This window comes from Vulpes lagopus, chromosome 7 (genome assembly GCF_018345385.1).
Source record: "Vulpes lagopus strain Blue_001 chromosome 7, ASM1834538v1, whole genome shotgun sequence".
Classification (NCBI taxonomy): domain Eukaryota; kingdom Metazoa; phylum Chordata; class Mammalia; order Carnivora; family Canidae; genus Vulpes; species Vulpes lagopus.
Window position 1 is genome coordinate 59,046,151 of NC_054830.1, and position 23,654 is coordinate 59,069,804.

A 23,654-nucleotide genomic window follows, 5' to 3' on the forward strand; every position below is an offset into this window, starting at 1 on the left:
TAAAACACCGTCTGGGCGGCGGGCGGGGCCTGGGAACACCGCGGTGAGAAGCTCAGAAGCGGCCGCCGCGGGAGCGGACTTTGCAGGCTCCAGCAAAGGGAGGACTTACTGAAAGGGCACAGGAATACCCACTGCAAATGCGGTGAAGGCGGCAGGACGAGATCAAGGGCCGCCGAGAATACGGCTCGGGACTTGTTCTCCCCCGGACGGTGAGAGGGCGGCTCTGGAAAGCACGGCCCGGGCACAGCTGCAGAGGCCCTGGGGGGTCCGGGAGGCGCCGGCTCCGCCGGGTCTTCACCGGCCCCCGCGCCCAGGATTCTTCCCAGGCCCGGCCCGACGAGACCCCGGCGACTGCGGTGGCTCCGCGCCCGCCCGGCCTGGGGTCGCCAGGGCCCGTGGGGGGGCAGGTGCGTCGGGTCCGTCGGGGGGCAGGTGCATCGGGGGCAGGTGCGTCGGGTCCGTCGGGGGGCAGGTGCATCGGGGGGCAGGTGCGTCGGGTCCGTCGGGGGTCAGGCCCGTCGGGGGCAGGTGCGTCGGGTCCTTGGGGGGGGGGCAGGTGCGCCGTGGCCCGTCGGGGGCAGGTGCGTCGGGTCCTTGGGGGGGGCAGGTGCGCGGGCCCGTCGGGGGCAGGTGCGTCGGGTCCTTGGGGGGGGCAGGTGCGCCGGGCCCGTCGGGGGCAGGTGCGTCGGGTCCTTGGGGGGGGCAGGTGCGCCGGGCCCGCGGGGGCAGGTGCGTCGGGTCCTTGGGGGGGGGCAGGTGCGCCGGGCCGTCGGGGCAGGTGCGCGGGCCCGTCGGGGGCAGGTTGCGTCGGGTCCTTGGGGGGGGCAGGTGCGCCGGGCCCGTCGGGGGCAGGTGCGTCGGGTCCTTGGGGGGGGCAGGTGCGCCGGGCCCGTCGGGGGCAGGTGCGCCGGGCCCGTCGGGGGCAGGTGCGTCGGGTCCTTGGGGGGGGCAGGTGCGCCGGGCCCGTCGGGGGCAGGTGCGTCGGGTCCTTGGGGGGGGCAGGTGCGCCGGGCCCGTCGGGGGCAGGTGCGTCGGGTCCTTGGGGGGGGGCAGGTGCGCCGGGCCCGTCGGGGGCAGGTGCGTCGGGTCCTTGGGGGGGGGCAGGTGCGTCCGGTCCGTCGGGTCCTTGGGGGGGGGCAGGTGCGCCGGGCCCTGGGGGGGGGGCAGGTGCGTCGGGTCCTTGGGGGGGGGCAGGTGCGCCGGTCCGCCCCGTCCACAGGCCTCCTTCCCTTGCCCCCGGGCGGGTCCCTTCGTCTCGGCCCGGCTGACGACGGCAGGTGTGTCCGCGCCCGGGGCCGGGGGGGTGGCGCGGGCGGCACCGGCTCAGCGGGACGAGCTGATCCACTGGGAACCGGGCGCGCACGTGCCCGCTTGAGTTGCGCTTCGGCAGGGAGGTTCTTCTAGGTGAGGCCCCCTTGTTGTCCTGCGTTTCAGCTCCGAGCCGCGTGCCCGCCCGCACCGCGCGGTAGCGGTCACCATCCCAGGCGAGCGCGGCGGCGGCGGGGCCGCGAAGGGCGGAGAGAGCCGGGCCTCCCCCTCCCGCCCGAACCAACGGCCCAAGGCCGGCCTCTGCCCGCAACAAAGATGGCGCGCGCCCCGGGCCCGCGTGCCCTGACGAAAAATGGCCGGCGGCCTCGCTTTCCTTAGCCTTGCGGCCCAAGGGCGGCGCTCTTGCCCTTAACCGAGATGGCACCCGCCCGCGCTCCGCTGCCCGGCCTCCGGCCGCCGCCGGGCGGCTTCAGCGCGCGCCTCCGTGGCCCCGCCCCGTTTCCGTAGGAAGAAGCGCCGGGAAAGATGGCGGCGGCTGCGGTTTGAATTCCAGCGGCGCCGCCGGCGTCCGACCCGGAGCAGGGCTGGAGGGGCGGGGACCTGGGGGCCCGGGGGGCGCCGCCGCGCCCGCGCCCGCGCCCGCGCCCGCGATGGACTCGGTGTTGGGAGTCGACGCCACCGTCCCCGGCACGCTCGGCGGCTGCAGGTGCGGCCGGGGCTTCGCAGGGGCGGGCGGCGGGCGGGACCCCGCGGCGGGGAGCGGGCCACGAGGCCGGGGCTGCTTCTGGGGGTGTCGGCGGCTTCCGGGGGGGCGGGGGGCCGAGGGGGCGGGGCCGGGGGTCCCGGGGGCGGGGGGCCGAGGGGGCCGAGGGGGCGGGGCCGAGGGTCCCGGGGGCGGGGGGGCCGCCTTGAGCCCCGAGCCCCGAGCGGAGCCGACCCCGCCGACCCTCCCACCTCGGCCGTCGGGCGCTTTAGCAGAAGGGTCCAGCCTGTTTCCCGTCTGCGAAAGGCGGCGGGTCACGGAGCGACGGAATCGGGGGAGGGCGGGCGGGAGAGGCCTTCCCGGGGTTTGCCGGGCGGGACTGGAGCTGGGCTCGGGGACCCTGGGCTGTCAGTGCACCACCTCCCCCTCCTCCAGCACCAGCACCAGCATCACCACCTCCACCTCCACCACCAGCATCATCACCACCTCCACCATCACTACCACCTCCACCACCATTACCACCACCAGCACCACCACCTCCAGCACCAGCATCACCACTACCACCACTACCTCCACCTCCACCTCTACAGGTAACATCAGCACCACCACCAGCATCCTCACCTCCACCTCCACCACCATCACCAGCACTACCACCACCAACACCAGCACCACCACTACCACCACTACCTCCACCTCTACAGGTAACATCAGCACCACCACCAGCATCCTCACCTCCACCTCCACCACCATCACCAGCACTACCACCACCAACACCAGCATCACCACTACCACCACTACCTCCACCTCCACCTCCACCATCACCACCACCAGCAGCATCCTCACCTCCACCTCCACCACCACCACCAGCACCACCACCTCCAGCACCAGCATCACCACTACCTCCACCTCCACCTCTACAGGTAACATCACCACCACCACCAGCATCCCCACCACCAGCTCCAGTACCAGCATCCTCACCTCCACCTCCACCTCCACCACCATCACCAGCACCACCACCTCCAGCACTAGCATCACCACTACCACCATTACCACCACCAGCACCACCACCTCCAGCACCAGCATCACCACTACCACCACTACCTCCACCTCCACCTCTACAGGTAACATCAGCACCACCACCAGCATCCTCACCTCCACCTCCACCACCATCACCAGCACTACCACCACCAACACCAGCACCACCACTACCACCACTACCTCCACCTCTACAGGTAACATCAGCACCACCACCAGCATCCTCACCTCCACCTCCACCACCATCACCAGCACTACCACCACCAACACCAGCATCACCACTACCACCACTACCTCCACCTCCACCTCCACCATCACCACCACCAGCAGCATCCTCACCTCCACCTCCACCACCACCACCAGCACCACCACCTCCAGCACCAGCATCACCACTACCTCCACCTCCACCTCTACAGGTAACATCACCACCACCACCAGCATCCCCACCACCAGCTCCAGTACCAGCATCCTCACCTCCACCTCCACCTCCACCACCATCACCAGCACCACCACCTCCAGCACTAGCATCACCACTACCACCACTACCTCCACCTCCACCTCCACCATCAGCACCACCACCAGCATCCTCACCTCCACCTCCACCACCATCACCAGCACCACCACCTCCAGCACCAGCATCACCACTACCACCACTACCTCCACCTCCACCTCTACAGGTAACATCAGCACCACCACCAGCATCCTCACCTCCACCTCCACCTCCACCTCCACCACCATCACCAGCACTACCACCACCAACACCAGCATCACCACTACCACCACTACCTTCACCTCCACCTCCACCATCACCACCACCACCAGCATCCTCACCTCCACCTCCACCACCATCACCAGCACCACCACCTCCAGCACTAGCATCACCACTACCACCACTACCTCCACCTCCACCTCCACCATCAGCACCACCACCAGCATCCCCACCACCAGCTCCAGTACCAGCATCCTCACCTCCACCTCCACCACCATCACCAGCACCACCACATCCAGCACTAGCATCACCACTACCACCACTACCTCCACCTCCACCTCTACAGGTAACATCAGCACCACCACCAGCATCCCCACCACCAGCTCCAGTACCAGCATCCTCACCTCCACCTCCACCACCATCACCATCACCAGCAGTACCACCACCAACACCAGCATCACCACTACCACCACTACCTCCACCTCCACCTCCGCCATCACCGCCACCACCAGCATCCCCACCACCACCTCCACCACCATCACCACCACCCCCACCCCCACCTCCACCACCATCATCATCACTGCAGGTTGGGGAATAATGGCTGACAGTGGCCTCCAGTGGATCTGTCCCAAGAGGCTGTTGGAGTCCACGTTGCCCATGCGGCCTGGCATCTTTCCTTTGGGGAGGAAAGCCCGACAGCCACACACTGCTCCAGGGCTGGGCTGTTTGGTTCTCAGGGGGCTCTTGGTGGAAGAAGACAGAAGAAGGACGTGGAGGAGAATCCACAGTGTTTATCCAGCTCTGCTGGGGATAGGCTGCTGCTTTTAGTCAACAGACCCTCATTGAGAGGGTGACCATGTTGTTTATTGTGCAACCTGGGACACTTCTAAGAGAGAAATGGGGGATCCCCAGGTGGCTCAGCGGTTGAGCATCTGCCTTCAGCCCAGGGCGTGATCCTGGAGTCCCAGGATCCAGTCCCACGTTAGGCTCCCTGCAGGGAACCTGCTTCTCTCTCTGCCTGTGTCTGTCTCCCCCCGCCCCCCCCGTCTCTGTCTCTCATGAATAAGTAAATAAATTCTTTTATTTTTTATTTTATTTTTTTAATTTGTATTTATTTATGATAGTCACAGAGAGAGAGAGAGAGAGAGAGGCAGAGACACAGGCAGAGGGAGAAGCAGGCTCCATGCACCGGGAGCCCGACATGGGATTCAATCCCGGGTCTCCAGGATCGTGCCCTGGGCCAAAGGCAGGTGCTAAACCGCTGCACCACCCAGGGATCCCAGTAAATAAATTCTAAAAAAAAAAAAAAAGCGAAATGGGACAATCAGTGTTCATGTCTAGACAGCAAGCATAAACTGGTCTGTCTTGGGCAAACCTGGACTAGTGGTTACTCCGTTTATTGAGGACGTGTTATGTATCCTGTGGTGGTCCGTCAGGTCCCTGTCATCGCACTACCACTGTGCCAGCATACTGGGGAGGACTTGGGTTGTCCTGACACCTGGGATAGCCCTTTATACTACAGTTTGAAACCTTTTTTAAAGTATGAATCCGATGGTCATTCTGCCGTGTGTGTTTAGTGCGTCTCATCGCCATTAAGATAAAGTCCGTTCATACTCTCGGCTCTCAATTACCTCAGTGCCAGCTGACCAAGCCCTTGGGCTTTGGGACCCAGACCTAGGTGGGTTTCGGTCCCACTTCTCGGTTTAACAGCGCAGTGATCTTGGGCAAGTCACTCCCTCCGCGAGCCTCAGTTTTTGTCATCCGAAAAGTGGGTGAATCTGAAGGGGTTTTGACCAGTGACTGACACACGGTAGCAGCTCTCCAGGCGAGCTCCCTCCTTCGCTGCGGACGCCCCTGTGGCTGGTCTCTTACCTGCTTCAGACCCTCCCTGGCTCCCTGTCACCCTCAGAATGAGGTGCCTTAATAGAGCTTCCAAGGTCGTTCATAAGCCGGCCCCAGTTACCTACTGACCTCCTGTGTCCTCTGTGCCTGCCCTCCTCCTCCCTGAACACTTCCCTCTGCCTGGCTGCCAAGGCCTTTGTCTGAATGGCCTGCCTCGTTCTGTTCTGTTCTTTTCCTTTCTTTTTTCTTCTCTTCTCTTCTTGATTTTATTTATTCCTGAGAGACACAGAGAGAGGCAGAGACACAGGCCAGGGGAGAAGCAGGCTCCCTGCGGGGACCCTGATGCAGGACTCAATCCCGGGACCCCGGGGTCACGGCCTGGGCTGAAGGCAGGTGCTCCACCGCAGAGCCCCCCAGGTGTCCCACCTTGTTCTTTCTTACTGTCGGACCTGTGCACTCGCTCTTCCTGCTGCCGGGCTAGCCCTCCCTTCCCTTTGCCTTATTAATGCCTCTTATTTTTCAGGTCTCACTTAGATTTCGATGCCAGGAAGCCTTTGCTGACATGCCCCTATCCCCACCCAGACCCTCTCTGCTCTTCCAGCCACCCCCACCCATCACTGACCCCATTTTAGCCCTTATTGATGTCACTTAGGTTTTTGCTTTTAGATTTTTATTTATTTGAGGGAAGGAGAGAGTGTGAGGGCACACGAGAATGCACACACAAGGACGGTGAGGGCAGAGGGAGAGGGAGAAGCAGACTCCCTGCTGAGCCGGGCGCCCAGTGTGGGGCTGGGTCCCAGGACCCTGGGATCATGACCTGAGCCGAAGGCAGACGTTTCACCGACCGAGCCACCCAGGTGCCCCCACCTCAGTGAGTTTTATTGACTAATGTTGTTCAACAGAAATACAGTGTGAGCCACATAAGTAATTGAAACTTTTCTAGTAGCCACAGTGAAAAAGTAAAAGAGAAACAGATGAAATAGATTTTAATAATATATTTGATTTCACCTGGTATTTCCATATATTATCATTATAACCGGCAAACAATAAAAAATTATTAATGAAATATTTCACCTTCTTTTTTATCTTACAGTCTTTGAGATTCGGTATGCATTTTAAACTTACCAACACTTCTTGATTTGGATTAACCACAGTTCAGGTGCTCAGCAGGTCCCTGTGGCCGGTGGCTCCTGCAGGGGGTCTTGCAGGTACAACTCTAACGTGTCTGACTTCCTAATTAGACTCTGACCTGTTTGAGAGCAGGGCTGCATATTGTTCATCTTTGTAACTCCAGTTCCTAACCTGGCACCAGGCATATAAATGGGAGGTGATGGTATTATCCCCTTTTTGCAGGTGAGCACTCTGAAGCTAAGAGGTGAAGGGAGCAGTCTGGAATCCCACAGAAAAAGTACACGATTGAGCCCGGATCGAATCCAGGCTCACTGACTGCAAAGCCTGGCTCTCAGTCCGTGTCCTGCCTTCTAGCTAGTTCCCTGTACCAGTTCTGAGGGGACTCTAGGAGGATTTTAGGGAGCTGCTGGCATGGGAACTGGCCCTTAAAGAGTGGCCCAAATGTCTTGAAAGAGACAGGTTCCCCATTAGATGGTCACAGTGGAAGAGAAAAATCCCTGGAATAAAATCCTCTTTTTATCTTAGCGTGAGCACCCTTCTGCTTGGTAATTTCCAAGCCCCAGTTTTAGAGACTAAATGGAAGTCCAGTTTGTTGAATCCGGTCGATATGCGTCATTCTCTGCAAACCTGATGGCCTGTGGGTGCCCCAAAGAGCTCCAGCCCTGAGGTCAGGCTCAGATGCCAGGCCCCAGAGCCTCGCCCACTCTGAGGCCCTTTATCAAGTCCTGCCTGGTGCTTTTGGAAGAACCTGGGCTTTGTACTCCGGATCACTGGGTCTGGATCCTGCTTCAGCCACTTACTGGCTGAGTTGCTTTAGTAACACACCCAACCCTTCTGAGCCTCAGTTTATTTTCCGTGATAATATCTACCTATCAGGTGACTGTGGATGGAGCAAGGTTATATGTGTTCTGTGCCTGATTCCGGGACGAAGTCCTTGGTGCCCACAACCCCGGGTTTGTCCTTTTGTTTTCATGCCTGAGGTTCTGCGCCTCCCTAACTGAGCTTCCTAACCCTGGGCCCAGGTTTGTTCGTCTGTGGGTTTCTCTAATAATTTTTTTTTTTAAGGTTTTATTTATTTATTAATGAGAGATAGAGAGGCAGAGACACAGGCAGAGGGAGAAGCAGGCTCCCTGCAGGGAGCCCGATGCGGGACACAGTCAGGGACCCTGGGGTCATGCCCTGGGCCGAAGGCCGCCGCTCCCCCGCAGCCCCCCGGGCGCCCCGTCTATGGGTTTCTCTAGCGCTTGGCTATTAAGAGCTTGCTGTGTGGTGCGGGGCAGGCCTGAAGGAAATGTCCTGTGAGCTTGTACATGGCCATACTTTGTCAGGCGAAGAATGCTCTCATGGACTTTTGTAAAAGGTGGAGAAAGAGGATGGTGGAATGAAATTTTGGTGAATGTTTGAAGGCTTGATTCAAGGCTGAGCTCGGATCTGGGTACCCCTAGGCTTGAGGTTTGAGGAACGTGTTCCCGGTCTCCAGGATAAGCTAATGAGGGCAGCGAGGATGGCTGGCTCGTTCCCCACCATGTCTTTAGACCTGGAACCGTGTCTGGCACATAGTAGACGATCCACAAGTATTGTTGAATGAGTCGGTTTTGTTCAGTCCCTAAAAAGATACGTACTGTGTAAATACAGGCTCCATATTTAGGAGTGCAGTGCTGCTTGGTGACGGCTCGGAAAAGGTGCACACACAGTGTCAACTGGCACAGTCCTTCCCGAAAACAATTTGGTGTTAAAAATATGTCCATATGTGTGTTTTAGAAACAGCTTTATTGAAACCATTTGTATGCCGTGAAGTACATTTAAAATATACTATTGAATTATTTTTTAGCATATTTACGGAGTTCTGCTATCGGCCTGGTATCTCATGTGGTATTGGTTTCTATTTCCCTAACGACTAATGATGTTGAACATTTTTTCTTGTGTTTTTTTCGCCATTTGGGTACAGTTGGCCCTTGAACAACACAGGGTTGGTGGTGCGGTGTCCCGCTCAGTGGAAAATCCACGTGTAACTTTTGATTCCCCCACAACTTAACTACTGGCCTACTGTTAACTGAAAGTCTTACTCAGAAACAGTCAGTTGACACATATTTTATGTGTTATATGTATGTACTATATTCTTACTGTAAAAGTAAGCTAGAGAAAAGAAAATGCTATTAAGGAAATCACAGGGAGGAGAAAATACATTGACGCCACTGTCCGGTATTTATTGAGAAACGTGTGTGTGAGAGTGGACCCGTGCCGTTGCCCTCGTGTTGTTCCGGGGCCCACTGCATTTTCAAATCCTTTGCCCCTTAAAAGTGTGTGAACGTGTTTTGACCCAGCAGCTCTACTTCTTGTTATGGTAGAGAAAGTCCGGTGCACGTGCACCTGGAGACCTGTATGAGGACAGTCGTGAAGCCTTGTTTGTAAAAGGAACGACTTGGAAACAAAGTGATTTACCGTCAGGGGACCGGGTAAATGCGCATCCTTTCAAGAGGGAATTTCAGACCGTGACCACTGGCAGCTCGTGAAATTCAATTCAGTAGGTTGCAATGAGAATCTTTAAAAAAACAAAATAGTACAGAATAGAAAGCATTTCAAGAATTAGGGGCAGTAAATTTCCTTCTGTGGGTTGTGGTCAGTAAAGTTCGAGAAACATTGCTGTGGAATGCTTGTGGGAGTTACAGACACGAGGGTACATGTGTTCGTGCTGTCGTGGAAACATCTGCAGGACACGGTAAGTGAAGAGAGGATGCCGCAGAATAGTATGTACAGTTTGGTTGCATTTGTTTTGTTTTTAAGCCACAAAATAAAACATGTGTCCCCAGGGACGCCGGGGGGCTCAGCGGTTGAGCATCTGCCTTCGGCCCAGGTCGTGACCCGGGGTCCCGGGATCGAGTCCCACATCGGGCTCCCCGCAGGGAGCCTGCTTCTCCCTCTGCCTGTGTCCCTGCCCCTCTCTCTGGGCCTTCCAAGAATAAACAAACAAACAAACAACAGACCCTGTGTCCCTGTATCTGTAAATAGAAAGAAGCCTGGAGGGACAGCTTCTTGCTGACAACAGGGTTGCCGCTTGGGGGCTAGATGGGAGTGAGGAATACCCGAGAACTTTAGGCTTGTCTGTATTTTTTCCCTCCCACTCCGCTCACCCGTTTGCCCCTTCCTGCTGCCCTGCCCTCTGGCGGCCGCCACTTCGGGCTCTGTGCTTAGGAGTCTGTTTCAGCTTTTTGGTTTATTTGTTTTGTTTTTTAGATTCTCTGTATAAGTGAAATCATACGGTGTTGGTCTTTCTTTGACTTCAGGGCCCGCTGGGCCCACGCGTGGGGTCGGGAAGGGCAGGATCCCTGTCTTCCGCGGCCCCCGCCTCCTTCATCCGTCAGCCTGTCACCTGTCGCCGGCCCCTTGGGTCGCTCCCCTCCTGGCCGTTGCACACGACGCTGCGGGAGCACGCGTGGGTCTTTGCAAGCGCGTGTTCTCACCTTGCTAAGCGCCCGGAGGGGGACTTCCCGCACCACGCGGCTCCGCGTCCGCTGCCCGAGGGAGGCCGAGCTGTTCCCACAGCGGCCTGTGCTCGAGGCTCCCTTTCCCCACGTCCTGGCCCACACTGGCTATTTTCTTGTCTTTTTGATACTGGACGCTCTGACAGGTGCGAGCGGGGTGGGATGTCCCCGGGGTTCTGACCTGCGGTCCGCGGACAGGGAGGGACGCCCAGCATCTCTCCGTGCGTCCGCTGGCCGCTGGCGTGGCTTCTTCCGTCTGTACTTTATATATTTACGTTTCTTCTCTCCGGGTGGGAACAGAGTGAGGAATGAATCGTTGAAAGGCAGCAGCGCACCTGGCGCGGTGGTTTCCTGAGTGTGCCGCCCGGTGCCGCGCGGCTCTCCCGACAGCGTGGCCCTCCAGGCCTCACCGGGTCTCGGGTGGGGACGGGCAGCGCGGAGGTGTGGGCCCCGTGGGCGGGGCTAGAGCAGGACGGGTGGGTGTGCGCTGCGGGCGACCGTCCCTCCACCTGCCCACCGACAGCCCCCAGCAGCCCCGGCCAGCGGCTCCGTGCCCGTCGCGGGAGCCCTCTGCCGCGGCTCATTCGGACCTTACCGCGTCCCCCGTGGGGAGGGTGTCGGGCCCCAGGGTTGTGGGGAGACTAAGAGCGTGGGTTGCAGTCAGGCCAGCTTGGGTCTTTCAGCTTACTAACTTTTCTGAGCTTCTCTTTTCCTTATTTAAAAAAAAAATAGCAACAGTTAAAAGCCGCCAGCCGCTGCTGGAGGGCCGTGGTGAGGCTGGCGCGGGGGCCGCCGGTCCCTAGTGGGGGGCATGTTCGCCGCAGGGCCCCTACAGGAAGCTTGTTAGGATTATGCCGTATTTGGCACGTGAGGAAGCCAGTGCTGACTCTCTGCCACGTTCGCAAGGAGCTTTGGGTGGCCCTGCCCAGGCCAGCGAGTGAATGGACCCTGGGAAACCTGGATTCTGGGCTCTGCTTTGCTGGGGACCCCCTTGCGATTTTGAGCAAAGAGGTTCCTTCCCCTTCGTCTCCCCCACTGACCCCGTGATAAACTGTGCCGAAGCCCTCTCTGCTTTTGCTAAGTAGTTTTGATTTCTAGGGGGCTTCGTGAAGCCCCAGCCTCAGTCCTGAGGCTAAGAGTGAAGGACCCGAGTGGGAAGAGGCAGCTGGGGGGGGGGGGGGGCGGGAACCGACGGGAAAGCGCAGATGACAGAGACTCCTATAGCATTTGAAGAGTGGGTAGGTAAAGCCCAAGTGGAAACTTGGCAGGAACCAGGCAGGAACTTCTGCATTAAACAGTGGTTTCTTATAATACATGAGATGTCAAATGTCATTTTTTACAGACTTCATTGTTTGCCCGTTGGAAACTTGTCGAAGACCAAATTCTTTGGCTCTGCCTGCCGCGTAGTCTTCACTGTGGTTGATCTCGGCTTGCGACACTGACGGGCCTTTTCAGCCAATGGTAGAAGGTTCGTGGCCGTGGTGGAGAGGCCCCCACGTGGGGAATGTGCAGACCCGACGGCAGCCTAGGCCTGACCGCTAAGCTGCTTGCGACGGTGGCCTCTGGGCTACCGACCGCAAAAGGTGGTGGCTGAACTTGATTTTGATTTTTAATATTCAGTTTAGAGGGTGGAGTTTGTTCTTCCTTTGATGATTATTGGAGGAAATGAAAAAACACAGAATTAAAAGGGAGGAAAACCTCTCTCATTTTCCTACACATGATGACGTTAAACGTTTGTTTTCTTATGGATGCGCAGCCCTCCTAGTTTCCGGGGGGGATTTGAGGTGACGGTAGTACACAAGTTGTGGCTTTTTCCATAGTTGGGGGCACGTCCTGCTGGAGTTGTTTCTGGTCATCTTTATAGCAGGCGCGCACCGTGTAACCGTTCTCTTGACGTCGGGACCTTACCATGCGATTTTTTGCTTGGTTCTGATGGTGCAGGTCCTTTCCCGACTCTAGAATTGGGCAGTCGGGGAGAATTGTCCCGGGGACGGAATGGACTTGGGTTTACAAACCTGGGGAGAGCCAGCTGACGGGAAGTCCAGCTCTCAGCTTGGAGCTTGGGGCGGGGAAGCACTCTTGGAGGGTAGGTTCTGGGCGTGGTGGTCCCCTCGGCGGCCTGGCGCCCTGGCCGGCCGCTGGCATGATCTGTGCCCTGGCGCCTCCCTTAGAATGCACAGGCCCTTCGGGGCCGCGCAGCTCTCACGGCGGGAGATCTTTCACGCCTGCACCGAGCACGGTGTCTTTCCTGGTGGCAGGGATATTTTGCGGCCGTTGACGGAGTGCCCACGGTGTGCCAGGCACCTTGCCGGGGACTTTGCGTCTGTGGTTGCAGTCACTTCCCGAGTAGCCGCTGTGCTCCCTCCGCGGATGAAGGAGGCTCGGCTCGGGGAGGTACCTGGCTTAGGCTAGAGCCGGTGTCGTGTCTTCTGTGTCAGCCACGCCTCCGGTTACGGTTTAGTTTTCTGTCAGTGTCTCCAGATCCTCACTTAACCTATGTTTATAATTCAACCAGTAGAGTCTCTTGGATCAGTGGATTTTGCATTTTCGTGGGACATTCTTAAAGTGTCTGAATTGGTGCCTGCCTCTTGGGAGCTTTATTTTTGGTTGTGTCCGACACGTTAGTGACGACGACGAATAGTAAAGACCAAAGCAATGGTCCCCACTTACTGGGCGCACCCTACGTGCACGTGCCATAGACGTGAGCTCATCTTTACAGGTCGAGGGAGGAACAGGGAAAGGGAGACTCAGGAGCGTCCGCAGCTGGTAGTTGGCACAGCGCCTCTGCTTCCAGCACGTACTAGACGGTACACGGACGCGACGTGGGCGCGAGTGGGCGGGCGGGCATCCTGGGACTCGCTGAAGCTCACTCGGCCCGCAAGGTTGGAGCCCAGGGCCCGAGCTCTTGCCCCTGCGCTGCGTGTGCGTCGTCGCCCGTGCAGCCCGGTGGCCCCCAGCCCCGTGAGACGCTGACGCTTCTCTTCCTGCTCGTGCTCTCTCCTAGTGGCCTCGCCCGTGGCTCGCCAGACGAGGTGGACGGCATCGGCCCCGGAGCCGGCTTGGGAGACGCTGGTAAGTGCACAACGCCGGCCTTCCTCGCGGGCCGGGCCTCGAGCCTGGGGCTGGGCCTTGAGGCCCCCTGCCCACCGCGCTGCTCCCGCTTCCCCAGCCCCGCCGGGGATTGAGGGCCCCGGGGCAGCTTTCCTGGGCTCTGCTCCCCGCTGCCGGGCTCGGAGGGGTTCAGCCAGTGTTCGCCGACCGGGGCGCCTGGGTGAGCCTCCCGGCGGCTGGGGGCCCAGCACGGTCCTGCGCGGGCCCCGGGGACACAGGTAGCTGCTTAGGCCGCGGGACACGCGCTGAGTGCTAAGCGGGCCATTGTGTTGAGGCGGGATTAGAGGGGACTTTCGGGGGGCAGCTTGGCTTTTGCGGAGCGTCCTTTATGACTTCTGTTTCTGAAGGAAGCGAGCGCTGTCCTAAGTACCTGTGGGAGGTGCTCATGATTCGCCTTGTAACATACCTTAGAGATACTGGGACTTGTGTGTTTTCCCTCTTCCTCAAAGTGAGGAGCCGGCAGGAAGGAGAAGTTTGTAGAACAGACAGTATCAGGGTCGTGCGGTTTATTTCTGGAGGATATTTTAACTTACCGGCCCCTCAGGTTTTCCTTCAGAACCTGGCAACTTCTGCGTTGCACACGGATCACGCGGTGTCTGTTGTCCCCGCACGCGGGCAGTTAGGCGTGGAAAACCACCAGGACTGCTTTCTGCGTTAGCCCATAGCGCAGTGCTTTGTGCCAAGCCCTGGGCTAAGTGCTGGGAATCAGCCTTGAACACGGTTACGGCCAGGCCTGGAATAGAGAGTCCAGCACAGAAATGTCCTGGTGAATCATATGATCAACGTGATGAACAGAGAGAACGAGGTGCTGGGAGGTTGGGGTGTGGGGAGGTGTGTCCTGGCGCAGAGGAGGTGGGCGGGGCAAGAGCTTAAGACAGCGATATGGAGCTAAGACTTGGGGAATGAGTGGGACCTAGGTGGGGAGGGAGGGGAGTAGGAAGGGCTGGAGGCAGGGGTGTAGATAGGGAGACAGGGGCATAGGAAGGGAGAGGGGCATAGGGAGGGAGGCAGGGGAGTAGGAAGGGAGGGAGGCAGGGGTGTAGGAAGGGAGGCAGGTGTAGGGAGGGAAGGAGGCAGGTGTAGGGATGGAGGCAGGGGTGTACAGAGGGAGGCCAGCACAGAGGCGGAGCAGGGCCCATCTGAGGACTGGGGAAGAGCGAGTGTGCCCTTTGTCTGCTACGCGGGGCCCTAAGGGTGGGCCCCCGTCCCCTTCCGCGGGACGCCGGGCCTGCCTCTGGGCCTTTGCTTTTGAAGTTCCTTCTTCGGTTGCCTTCCTCTGCCTGCTGCCTCCCTAGCATGCAGGGCACCACCGTCTCCCCCCTCGCTCACTTGCACTTTCCTCTCTGAATCTCACTAGTTTTCTGTTGCAGTTTGTTCCTGTTGGTGACATACGGCTTCCAGGGTCTTCCAGGGTCGCACCACTTGTGCCCCGCCTACTTGACCACCTGCCCTGGGCCACCCCGTCCCCTGGTCCCCTCCTGGACTGCTGCAGTGTTCCTGCTGCTGCCCTGCTTCCTGCAGCACCTTCGGGCTGTTCTCTGCCTGTGGATGCCTGGGTGCAGGCACGTTACCCTTGCGGGGGGCCCTTGCGGCTCCCATTCTGAGACGAGCTACCTCACGTACCTCCCCTCCTGTGGCCCCCACCCCCCACCCCCCCGCTCATCGCTGTCCAGTCCTGCCCCCCCCCCCTTGCCTTGTGCCTCTCTTCGGGTCTGCCCAGGTGGCAGTTCTCGGTGTGACCGTCCTGATTTGGCCCCTGACTTAAAATTGCGATCCTCACCCACCCTGAATGTTTCCCGTCCTGCATCTCAGGTTCTCTCTGTAGCCCTTGCCACCTCCTCACATCCTGTGCGATTGTCCTGTTATCTTGTTCCTTGTCTGTCTTCTCTCTCTGGAATATGAGCTCCGTGTGTTTCCTGATGTCGCCGCGGAGCAGAGCGTAGGCCCTCCGCGCGTGTTTGCTGGAAGGGGGAGTCCGTGCATTTCCTCTGTGTGGGGCCGCCGCTCTCCGCGACAGCGCCGGGCAGCCTGTGCAGCGTGCTGTCAGGTGGCTCTCTCTGTGTCTGAGCCCCAGATCCAGAGCCTCTTGGCCCAGGGTCACGGTCCCTTTCCCCGTTCTCTCCCCCGCACCTCGCATGGTGCTGGGCTCAGAGTGGCTGCGTGGTGGCTGCTGGAAGGGAGGAGGGAGCAGTGGAGAGCTCTGGGCGTTGGCCAAGTCCGTAGTCGCCCTCAAGCAGGGACGAGGACTTCCCGCCTGCTGCCTGCTTTTGAAAATCATAAACTTTTACGGAGACACAGCTTCTTACTTCTGAGTTGTCTGTGGCTGTTTTTCGTGCTGCAGCAGAAGAGCTGACGAGTTGTGACAGATTTTAGGCTTGGGTAGGGCCCACAGAGCCTAAAATATTTCTTGTCTGGCACTTTAAGAAAAAGTTTGCCAACCCCGGCCAGTTAGATATGCTTCACACGCTGACACGCGCAGACGTGTCCTGCTCAGCAAGGGACTATGTGACCAGGCCAGGGACGGCCGTTACCCGCACACGCGGAGGTGCCACTCGCCCAGTACGTTTTCTGGGTTCGTTCTGTGACATGTTACACTGAGGCCACTTGAAGGAATCTGTACATATTTGAAATACAGTAGCTGAGAGCTTTCCCTAGACTCCAGTCAGCAAATCACAACAGGCAGAAAATGCCAGCAGAATAGACCGCGAAGGCTGCTCCTGCCTTTTTTTTTTTTTTTTTTTGTCTTTTCCTTTTCTGGGCTGTACTCCCTAATAGGGGTGCTGGGCAGTTTGTACACCACGCTGTTTTCCTGTCTGTTTTCCCTTTTTATAGTGCTCCCAGATGTGTCAGAAGAAACGGTGTCTCCCACCAGAGCACGGAACATGAAGGACTTTGAAAACGTAAGTGGAGACACCAAATCCCCTTCCCTACAAGGTGCCGTGTGTGGCCGCCGTCCCCCCAGGCCCGGGAGGCAGCCGTGTCTCTCGAGAGGCGTCGAGGCTGCCAGTCTGCCAGGCAATGCCAGGCAGGGGCGTGCTCCACAGCCGCGCGGTAGCTGTGCGCTCGGCGCTGCCCGGCGCAGGGGAATCTGGTGTATTTCTGGGGTCTCCAGCGTGGGGCTTCCCCGTAACCTAAGGCACGTTATTAGTGGTCCCTGTTTAATCCTCACTGTATCCCCTTGAGCTGTAGTGTATTATCCCCGGTTTACAGATACGACCCCGTAAGCCTAGGAGGGACCATTCACAGCCACATAGGACTCGAGTGGCGGAGTCAGGATTCAAATCCAGGTTTTTAAGGATTCCAGAACGTTATTCTTCCTGCTGCTTTGTGCCACTGCCTTGCCTTTTGTAGGCTGCATCCTTGTTGCTGTTGCAGGAGACGTGAGCGCCCATACGCGGGGCTGTGAACGGAGCGTCCGAGGACGGGTTACGTGGTGATGGATTTGGCTTCCTCGCTCGCTGTCTTCCAGCAGTGTGTCTTTCATTTGTTAGCGGAGGGGGCTTGTTGTCAAGGAGCAGGGAAATAAGGTTATTTTCCCAATTCCAATTCTCCTTAACAAGTTACCTGTTCAGCGCTCTCATTTATCACGGGAAGAATTAGACCCTTCTCCATTTGTAGCCAAATGAAATCCATGGCATGCAAGACACAGGAGATATTTATCAGGGAGAGATGGAGGACAGAGAGAAGGACGTTCCACAGTGATGTCTCTCTCCCCCCAGTTGTCTTTACAGAACAGAGCGGTACTGTCTCCAGATTTAATTTAGAATACTCATTACTGCTAATAGTTATCTGCAAACCACCAGTGACCAATTGAAGAAATGACTTGTCAGATCTCTAATGGAAACAAGTAATTTCTGAGCTTTGAGTTGTTCTAATTTCAACTGAACAACTCGATCTATGCTGTGGGGTCTGGGGCCTCCAACAAATGAGATTTGATTATTCCACATCGTGTATAATTAAAACGTGCTCTGCTATTAAATGGCTGTTTCTGTTTTATCATAAGAGTAATAATAGCTGCTGTTTATTGAGCTCCTGCTCTGAGCTGGGCACTTGAAATGTTCAGCTCTTCACGCGCGTCACTTTAATAGAAAAGCAGCTCCACAAGATACAGAGTTATTTAATTTCTGAAGGGCACAGTTCTGAATTTTGTTTCTAGATGGAGAAACTTAACAGAATCTCAGAATTCTGAAATAAAAGTTGCAACTCTTATCGTCTGCCTTTTGAGCCGGGAGGACTCTCGGGCTGAGTCAAGCCCTGGTCGGTGTGGGTAGGAGACACCGAGGTGCAGGAAGTGACGGGCGGGGCTGCTCTCGGGGGCACCTGAGCCTGCTGGGGACCCTGGGCTCTGCAGCCGGGCCGCCCGGGGCTCGCTCCTCACGGGCTCCCCTCTGTCCTCTGTCTTGGCCACTAGCGACAGCAGTTGCTGCTGCTGGGGACCAGGTGGGACCTGAACGAGCAGAAGGTGGGAGCGCGAGTTCATGCTGCGTGCTCGCGGTCTCCCCTCCTCTCCGCTGTCATGTCCGCTGTCTTTTGTCTCCGCTGCCACGTGGTTCAAGGCGCCCTTCTCTGGATGGGCTCCCGATGACCTAAACACTGTTTTCTTCTTGAAGGCGAGAGGGAGCCTCCTATGCTGATCTGTTTTAGGATTTATGTTTTTTCTTTATGACTGTGGTCCTTCGGCTGCTGTTCGGTTTTTATGGCATTAATATTTTTTATTGTAGCATTTTCCAGAGCAAGTTCTGCTATTGAAATTGAAATGACCACAGTGTTCTCAGTGTCTCCCTTTCAAGTCTTTATGAGTCACTGAAATGTTCCGTTTGGCCTGAGCCAGTAAGTGCACGATGTCTGTAGAGGCGGCCTGAACTTTCTGTGGGATGCTTACCGGAAATGCCCCTGGCGTCGGACGCTAATGTCACCGTCAGTGTGCATATTAGGGAAGGGCTAGAGTAACCTTTGATTTAAAGGGAGACTCATGATTCCTCTTAGGCTGGTCTCACACTGGGAAACTGAACGTCCGGGTCTATTAGCTAAGGTCTAGCAAGACATCTGGTTTCTGGTTTGGCTCAGAATTCATCTGTTCAGTGATAAATAGTTTCAAATATATATGCCCTGTGCCTGGCCGGGGGCTAGGAAGTCCGTGGTAGATGGGGACCCGGTGAGTTTCCCTGGCAGGAGCCTCGCAGCCTGGTTGGGGAGATGGGTAGGAAGACAGTGCAGTGAGAGGTGAGGAGGGTGCTGGGGGCACGGGGCGGGGACGCAGGGAAGCCCCCCTGGAGGAAGTGTTCCTTGAGATGGGTCATCAGGGACAGGTGGGGATTAGCCAAGGTGAGAGGACCAGGAGAGCATCCCAGGCACAGGGACTCAGGCGGGGAAGGGCCGCGAGAGGCGTGCAGGGTGCGGGGAGTTGAGGGCATTCTAAGCACCTTTTGGCTGGAGGGAGGCTGCGGCGGGGGTCCTGAGGCCTGCGAGGCCCCTGAAGAAGGCAGGGGTCGAGGGTCTGCTGTGTTACACTGCCTTGGTTGGCCCTTGTCTTGAAGATGAAGGGTAGCCGGTGGTGGAAGTTAGCCTGGGAAGGAAAGGACCAGAATCGTGCTTCTAAAAGGGCCCGGGATTGGTGGTGCGAGGAGGGAGCGGCCAGCCTGGTGGCGGCTGTGTGTGAGGGGCTGCTGGGGGGGCGACGCTGGGGCAGCGGGCTGTGGGCGGGAGGGGCCGAGAAGGCGGGCAGGGTCCCCGACCCCGGAGCTCACCCCGTCCCTATGTTGGGCACAGGGGCGCCTGAAGCCCGGGGAGGCCGGGAGGGGGTCTTCCGCACGGCAGCCTTTCCTGCCCCCTCCGCTGTCCGGGCGGGCCCTGGCACCAGTGGGTGACAGTTGCCGGCCTTCCTTTGGGTCTTCAGACTGGCGATCCGTGGTCTAGTACCTTCACACGCTGAGGCGACGGTCACCGGGAGCACAGGCCCGGGGAGAGGCGCCGGCTGGGCCGTTTGACCTTCGGGGGGGCCCGCGCTGCTGGCCCTTCCCAGCCGCAGTGTGGTGGGGCCGCTGCCCCCGAGCAGCCAGGCAGGCAGCGTCCCGTAGGGAGCTGTGCTGTGGTGTGAGCGCCCTGGACTCCAGGGTCCCTCGGTTCTCTCTCACTCGCAGAAGTTTTTGGGTGAGTGGGGAAGACCCAGAACCTGGATCCGCGTATCTCGTCCACGTAGCTATCTTACCTTATATAGAAGAGTTTGATTCTGGCTTTTTCTGTGGGCTTCTGGGCAGGGAATGACCTGCGTAGCTTGCCATCCCTGTTTATACCGGCGGACGGCATTGTTTATGACCCGTGGTTGGTAGACTTGTATCTGAGGGGAGGGCTTGAAACGTAGCTTACATAATCCCTTCCTGTGGGACAGTCCAGGTTGTTTCTATTTTTTCACTCTTACAAAGCTTCGATGAGTATCCTCCTGCGTGTGTCATTTTATAGTTACGAGATTAGGCCCTTAGGGTAAATTCTGCTGCTCCTGTCTCGCACCCAACTGCTCTCAGGTGCTGGTGTTCGTGTAGCCGGGCTCTTACTCCTTTTTGTTGGAAATTCCTGGTCTTAGCTGAGGCAGTTGGTCAAATTCAGTGTTTTATCTAGGAGGATTGCACGGCCAGCTGTGTTGTGCGACCTGTCTGTGGTGAGTCACTTCGGACAAGAGAATCAGCCCCGTCATCCACACCCCCGGCGTCTGTGCTGCCTGGGAAGCTTTGCAGGCACCATCGTGTGCGGGTACGGATGGGCTGGGGAATGACCAGGATGGGGCCGTCGGTGTTGCTCTGCCACTCCGTGACCCGTGAGCTTGGTGGAGTGGCTCCGAGTCCTGGCCTGCGTGCTGGGCTCCCCCGTGGTCCTGCAGGGGCCGCTCTCACTAACCCCCACGGGTGGGACCTTCTTGTGTGCCCTTCCCTCTGCCTGGAATTCCCTTTCTCCCTGTCCTTGAAGGGCAGGCCTCCCGACCTTCACGTCTCAGCTTTATTTATTTATTTATTTATTTTTATTTATGATAGTCACACAGAGAGAGAGAGAGAGAGAGAGGCAGAGACACAGGCAGAGGGAGAAGCAGGCTCCATGCACCGGGAGCCCGACGTGGGATTCGATCCCGGGTCTCCAGGATCGCGCCCTGGGCCAAAGGCAGGCGCCAAACCGTTGCGCCACCCAGAGATCCCCACGTCTCAGCTTTAAAGTGACCTCGATGGAGGGGCCGGCCCTAATTCCTTCCCCAGCTCGCTCGAGACCCCCATTCTCTGATAACAGGCGCTCAGCACTTCTCCACTGTGGATCTTACGACTGTAATTATGTGTTTTATTTGTGCATTTGCTTCATGGGCCTCTCTTCTACGTCCCCCCGGTTCTCAGCACCTCACCTGCAGGATGGCGGGCGCTTGATAAATACTTGTTGACTCAATCAGTGTATCCTCTTTTCTGAGAACGCGGACCCGTCCGTTGGGGTTCCCTTGTGTGTGGTGTGGAGAGCAGGTTTGCCCCCGGGCTGCGGTGGGGAGGAAGTGGCCGTGCGGGGCTGCCCTTGCTGGTGGGGTGGCTGCGGCCGTGGTTGGGGCACTCGGGCTTGGGGTGGGGGCGCGGGAGAGCGAGCAGTAGTGCGGGCCGGGCGGGCTGCGCAGGGGAGCCGGGGCTGCTGTGCTCACACGGGCCTGCAGGTGGCTGGCGGCCGTGGGGTGCTCAGTGCCCAGGGCAGGGGGCACGTGTGCTAAGGGCTCAGCCCGGCCTCCTGCTCCTGATGGAGCGCCGTGTGTTCTCACCCTCCGGGACCCGGCTAGGCACCGGGCCGGGCAGTGTCCATGTGCACAATCTTTTTGAAGGCCATTTAGAAAGAGAATTGGATGGTCGTAAACACGGTATTCCTCTTGAGCCCAATATTGGTCTCGGGGACATTTGTCCTGGGGAGACAACCCAGTGGAAGGAAAAAGCTATGCGTGGAGCTGCTTGTTGCCACATCGTGTACAATTGTGAGAAATTGGGAGCAAGGGGATGATATTTTACATGTTATCTCTTTGTCTTGCAACCTGTTCCCGAGGGAGGTGTCCCACAGACGCGGTTGGAGAGAGCACATGACTTGCCTGAGCGTGGTGCGCGGAGAACCTCTGAGAAGGCAACGTCGAGCCTGTGCGCTTTCCACGAGACTGGAATCCAGGAGTGCCCAGGAGAGCAGCGGCCAGATGGTCGGCTGCGACCGGTCCAGTGGAACCTAGAGCAGTCATGTCACCTGATAATCTCCCGTAATTCTGCAGCCACACGAACAATGTGTGAGATAGAGCACGAGGCTGAAGAGTGTAAGAAGAGCTGACTTCGTAATGGAGTCCCGTTCCCGGTCTTGCGTGGGGCTCAGTTCCTAAGTCCTCTTATGGCTGCGGTATTGTTTGTGGACGAGCAGATGTTTGCCTAGTAACCCTTTTTGTGATTTGAGGACACGAGGGTGAGAGTGTTGGAATCAGAAACTGGTTCCAAAGTGTCGGCCTCACGTTACGAACCTCGCCTAGCTGCTGGCAAATCGATCTCGCAGGCAGTGCCGTGAAGCGGAGATGCCCGTGGGGCGGCAAGAGGCCGTGGTTTTGGGAGGACTTTCAAAGAGCATGAAAGAAACCTGATGGTGGCCCGGAGACCTGCTTGTGGAGTGCTTGAGCGGGACAGGAGCCCCTTATTTATTTTTTATAGATTTTTAAAAAGATTTTTACTTTTATTTATTCATGAGAGACAGAGAGAGAAAGAGACAGACAGACAGAGACACAGGCAGAGGGAGAAGCAGGCTCCCGGGACTCCAGGGTCACGCCCTGGGCTGAAGGCGGCGCTAAACCGCTGGGCCGCCCGGGCTGCCCGACAGGAGCCCTTTAAAAGCTGTTCTCGGTCTCCTGCCTGCCCAGTGAGCGGCTCTGCCAGGAGCTGTAGCTCTTGCCGTTGCCACGACGCTCCCATGAGGTAACTGAGGTTTATCCTTATTTTATGGATGAGCCAACAGTGGCCCAAAGATGTCAAATAATTTTCCCAAGGTCACATGGCTCACGAGTGGTAGCACTGGGAGTTCAGTCTATTTCCAGTGACCCCAGGGCCCTTGCTCTTAGCCCTTGCTGCCTTTAGCCCAGGTGATCGGAGGGGTGGGGTTGGGGGGTGCGGTGAGCTTCAGCTTTGGGGTCTGAAACTTTGCTGAAACTGGTCACCAGAGTTAGGAGCCTTGTTTAGGTTTTGGGAGCGGTGGGCCTGGTTGGAGTTGCCCTGATTCTCTTTTATGTTACTGGATTTTGTTTTTCTTCCCTTCCTGACTGGAGCGCTAGGCCAGGGGAGGCTTTTGACGGGGAGTGCGGGTGGGAGGGAGCCAGACTTACAGCAGCTCCTTCAGAATCTGTCCTGCCGCTGAGCCTCCCTCCAGCTTTGGGAGGCACCACCTATAATCACGTTGGGATGTTTCCCATTTCGGATGACTGCAGTTCCACAGCAGTCCTGGGGTGTGGCAAAGTACAGCCCGTGTATTAGCTTACATTTCAGCATTAAGTTTCTAAGTCGTATTTGGTGGGTGTTATTTTGGGGGTATTTATTCCTCCTGTATGGTAAGCTGTTTTCAGTTTTTCCAGCTCGAGGCTTTTTTTTTTTTTTTCTTACTGAATTTGATCCTCTTAAAGGGAAAAAAATACAAATGACAAGAATATTAATATATCTTAAATTTTTATGCCGTGCTAGGCACAATACCAAAATTCCAATCAATTTCTTTTAATCCTGTAATGGGTCTCTGAGATAGGTATTCCTTTAATCTATAAAAGGAATTGAGGCACACAGAAAAATGAGCTTGACTAAGGTCATGCACCTAGTAGGGTGGTCTGGATTGTATTCATTCATCCATTTATTCACTCATTTAACAGATGTTGATGGAGCGTCCACTGCGTTCCAGACACCATGCTAACGCCTCAAGGGAAATAGCCACGAACAGATAGATAATGTCCCTATCCTCAAAAAGTGGAATATATTCATATAATCAGCGTGATAATAAGTAATAGATATGTAAATAAAGGAGTGCAGATTGTGAAAAGTTCTAGCAAGAAAATTAAGTTACGTGTTCAAGAGTGACTTGGTGATCATAGAGATGGGGCCCGCTTTGGACTGGGTAGTTAGGACGGCCTCTGAGCTGAGATGGAAAGCATGGGACCACAGCACCTGACAAGTGCCGCAGGGAGGGCTGAGCAGACAGACGGGCTTGGCGTGCCTGAGGACCAGAGAGGAGGCCGGTGAGGCGGGGACCTGGTACCTGAGGGAAAGGATGGTAATGAGGCTGGAGGGGGGGGGGGGGCGGGGGCCAGACCATACCACTCTCTGTGCCTGTGGCAGGGAGTTTAGTTCCAAAAGCGATG

General features: G+C 57.4%; 2 protein-coding genes across 7 annotated transcripts in view; one reads left to right on the forward strand and one right to left on the reverse strand.

Moving 5' to 3' along the window:
* Nucleotides 1-294: 294 nt before the first annotated feature.
* LOC121495161 (proline-rich protein HaeIII subfamily 1-like) lies at nt 295-1,479 on the reverse strand. Its single transcript, XM_041762435.1, has 2 exons — nt 1,381-1,479; nt 295-1,152 (listed from the first exon to the last, which is right to left on the reverse strand). The coding sequence occupies exons 1-2, from the start codon at nt 1,477-1,479 to the stop codon at nt 295-297; spliced, it is 957 nt and encodes a 318-aa protein (XP_041618369.1).
* A 307-nt stretch (nt 1,480-1,786) lies between these two features.
* The window catches only part of CDK5RAP2 (CDK5 regulatory subunit associated protein 2), a 158,278-nt gene continuing 136,410 nt past the window's right edge, over nt 1,787-23,654 (forward strand). For 4 of the 6 annotated variants that reach the window (XM_041762766.1, XM_041762768.1, XM_041762769.1 and 1 more), the window contains exons 1-3: nt 1,787-1,975; nt 13,176-13,243; nt 16,115-16,182. In XM_041762766.1, the coding sequence (XP_041618700.1) occupies nt 1,920-1,975; nt 13,176-13,243; nt 16,115-16,182 (192 nt within the window). In that variant the 5' untranslated portion in view covers nt 1,787-1,919. Of the gene's footprint in view, nt 1,976-13,175; nt 13,244-16,114; nt 16,183-21,334; nt 22,234-23,654 lie in introns of those variants that run through there. The other 2 variants (XM_041762770.1, XM_041762771.1) reach the window with 2 other exon arrangements.

Bases quoted from the DNA above. Each gene is read 5' to 3' on its own strand.
- LOC121495161 (XM_041762435.1), bottom strand. From the start codon at position 1,479: ATGGTGACCGCTACCGCGCGGTGCGGGCGGGCACGCGGCTCGGAGCTG. The intron at 1,153-1,380 runs GCAACTCAAGCG...CCCCCCCCCCAG, and splicing joins AAGAACCTCCCTGCCGAAGC to GGCCCGGCGCACCTGCCCCC.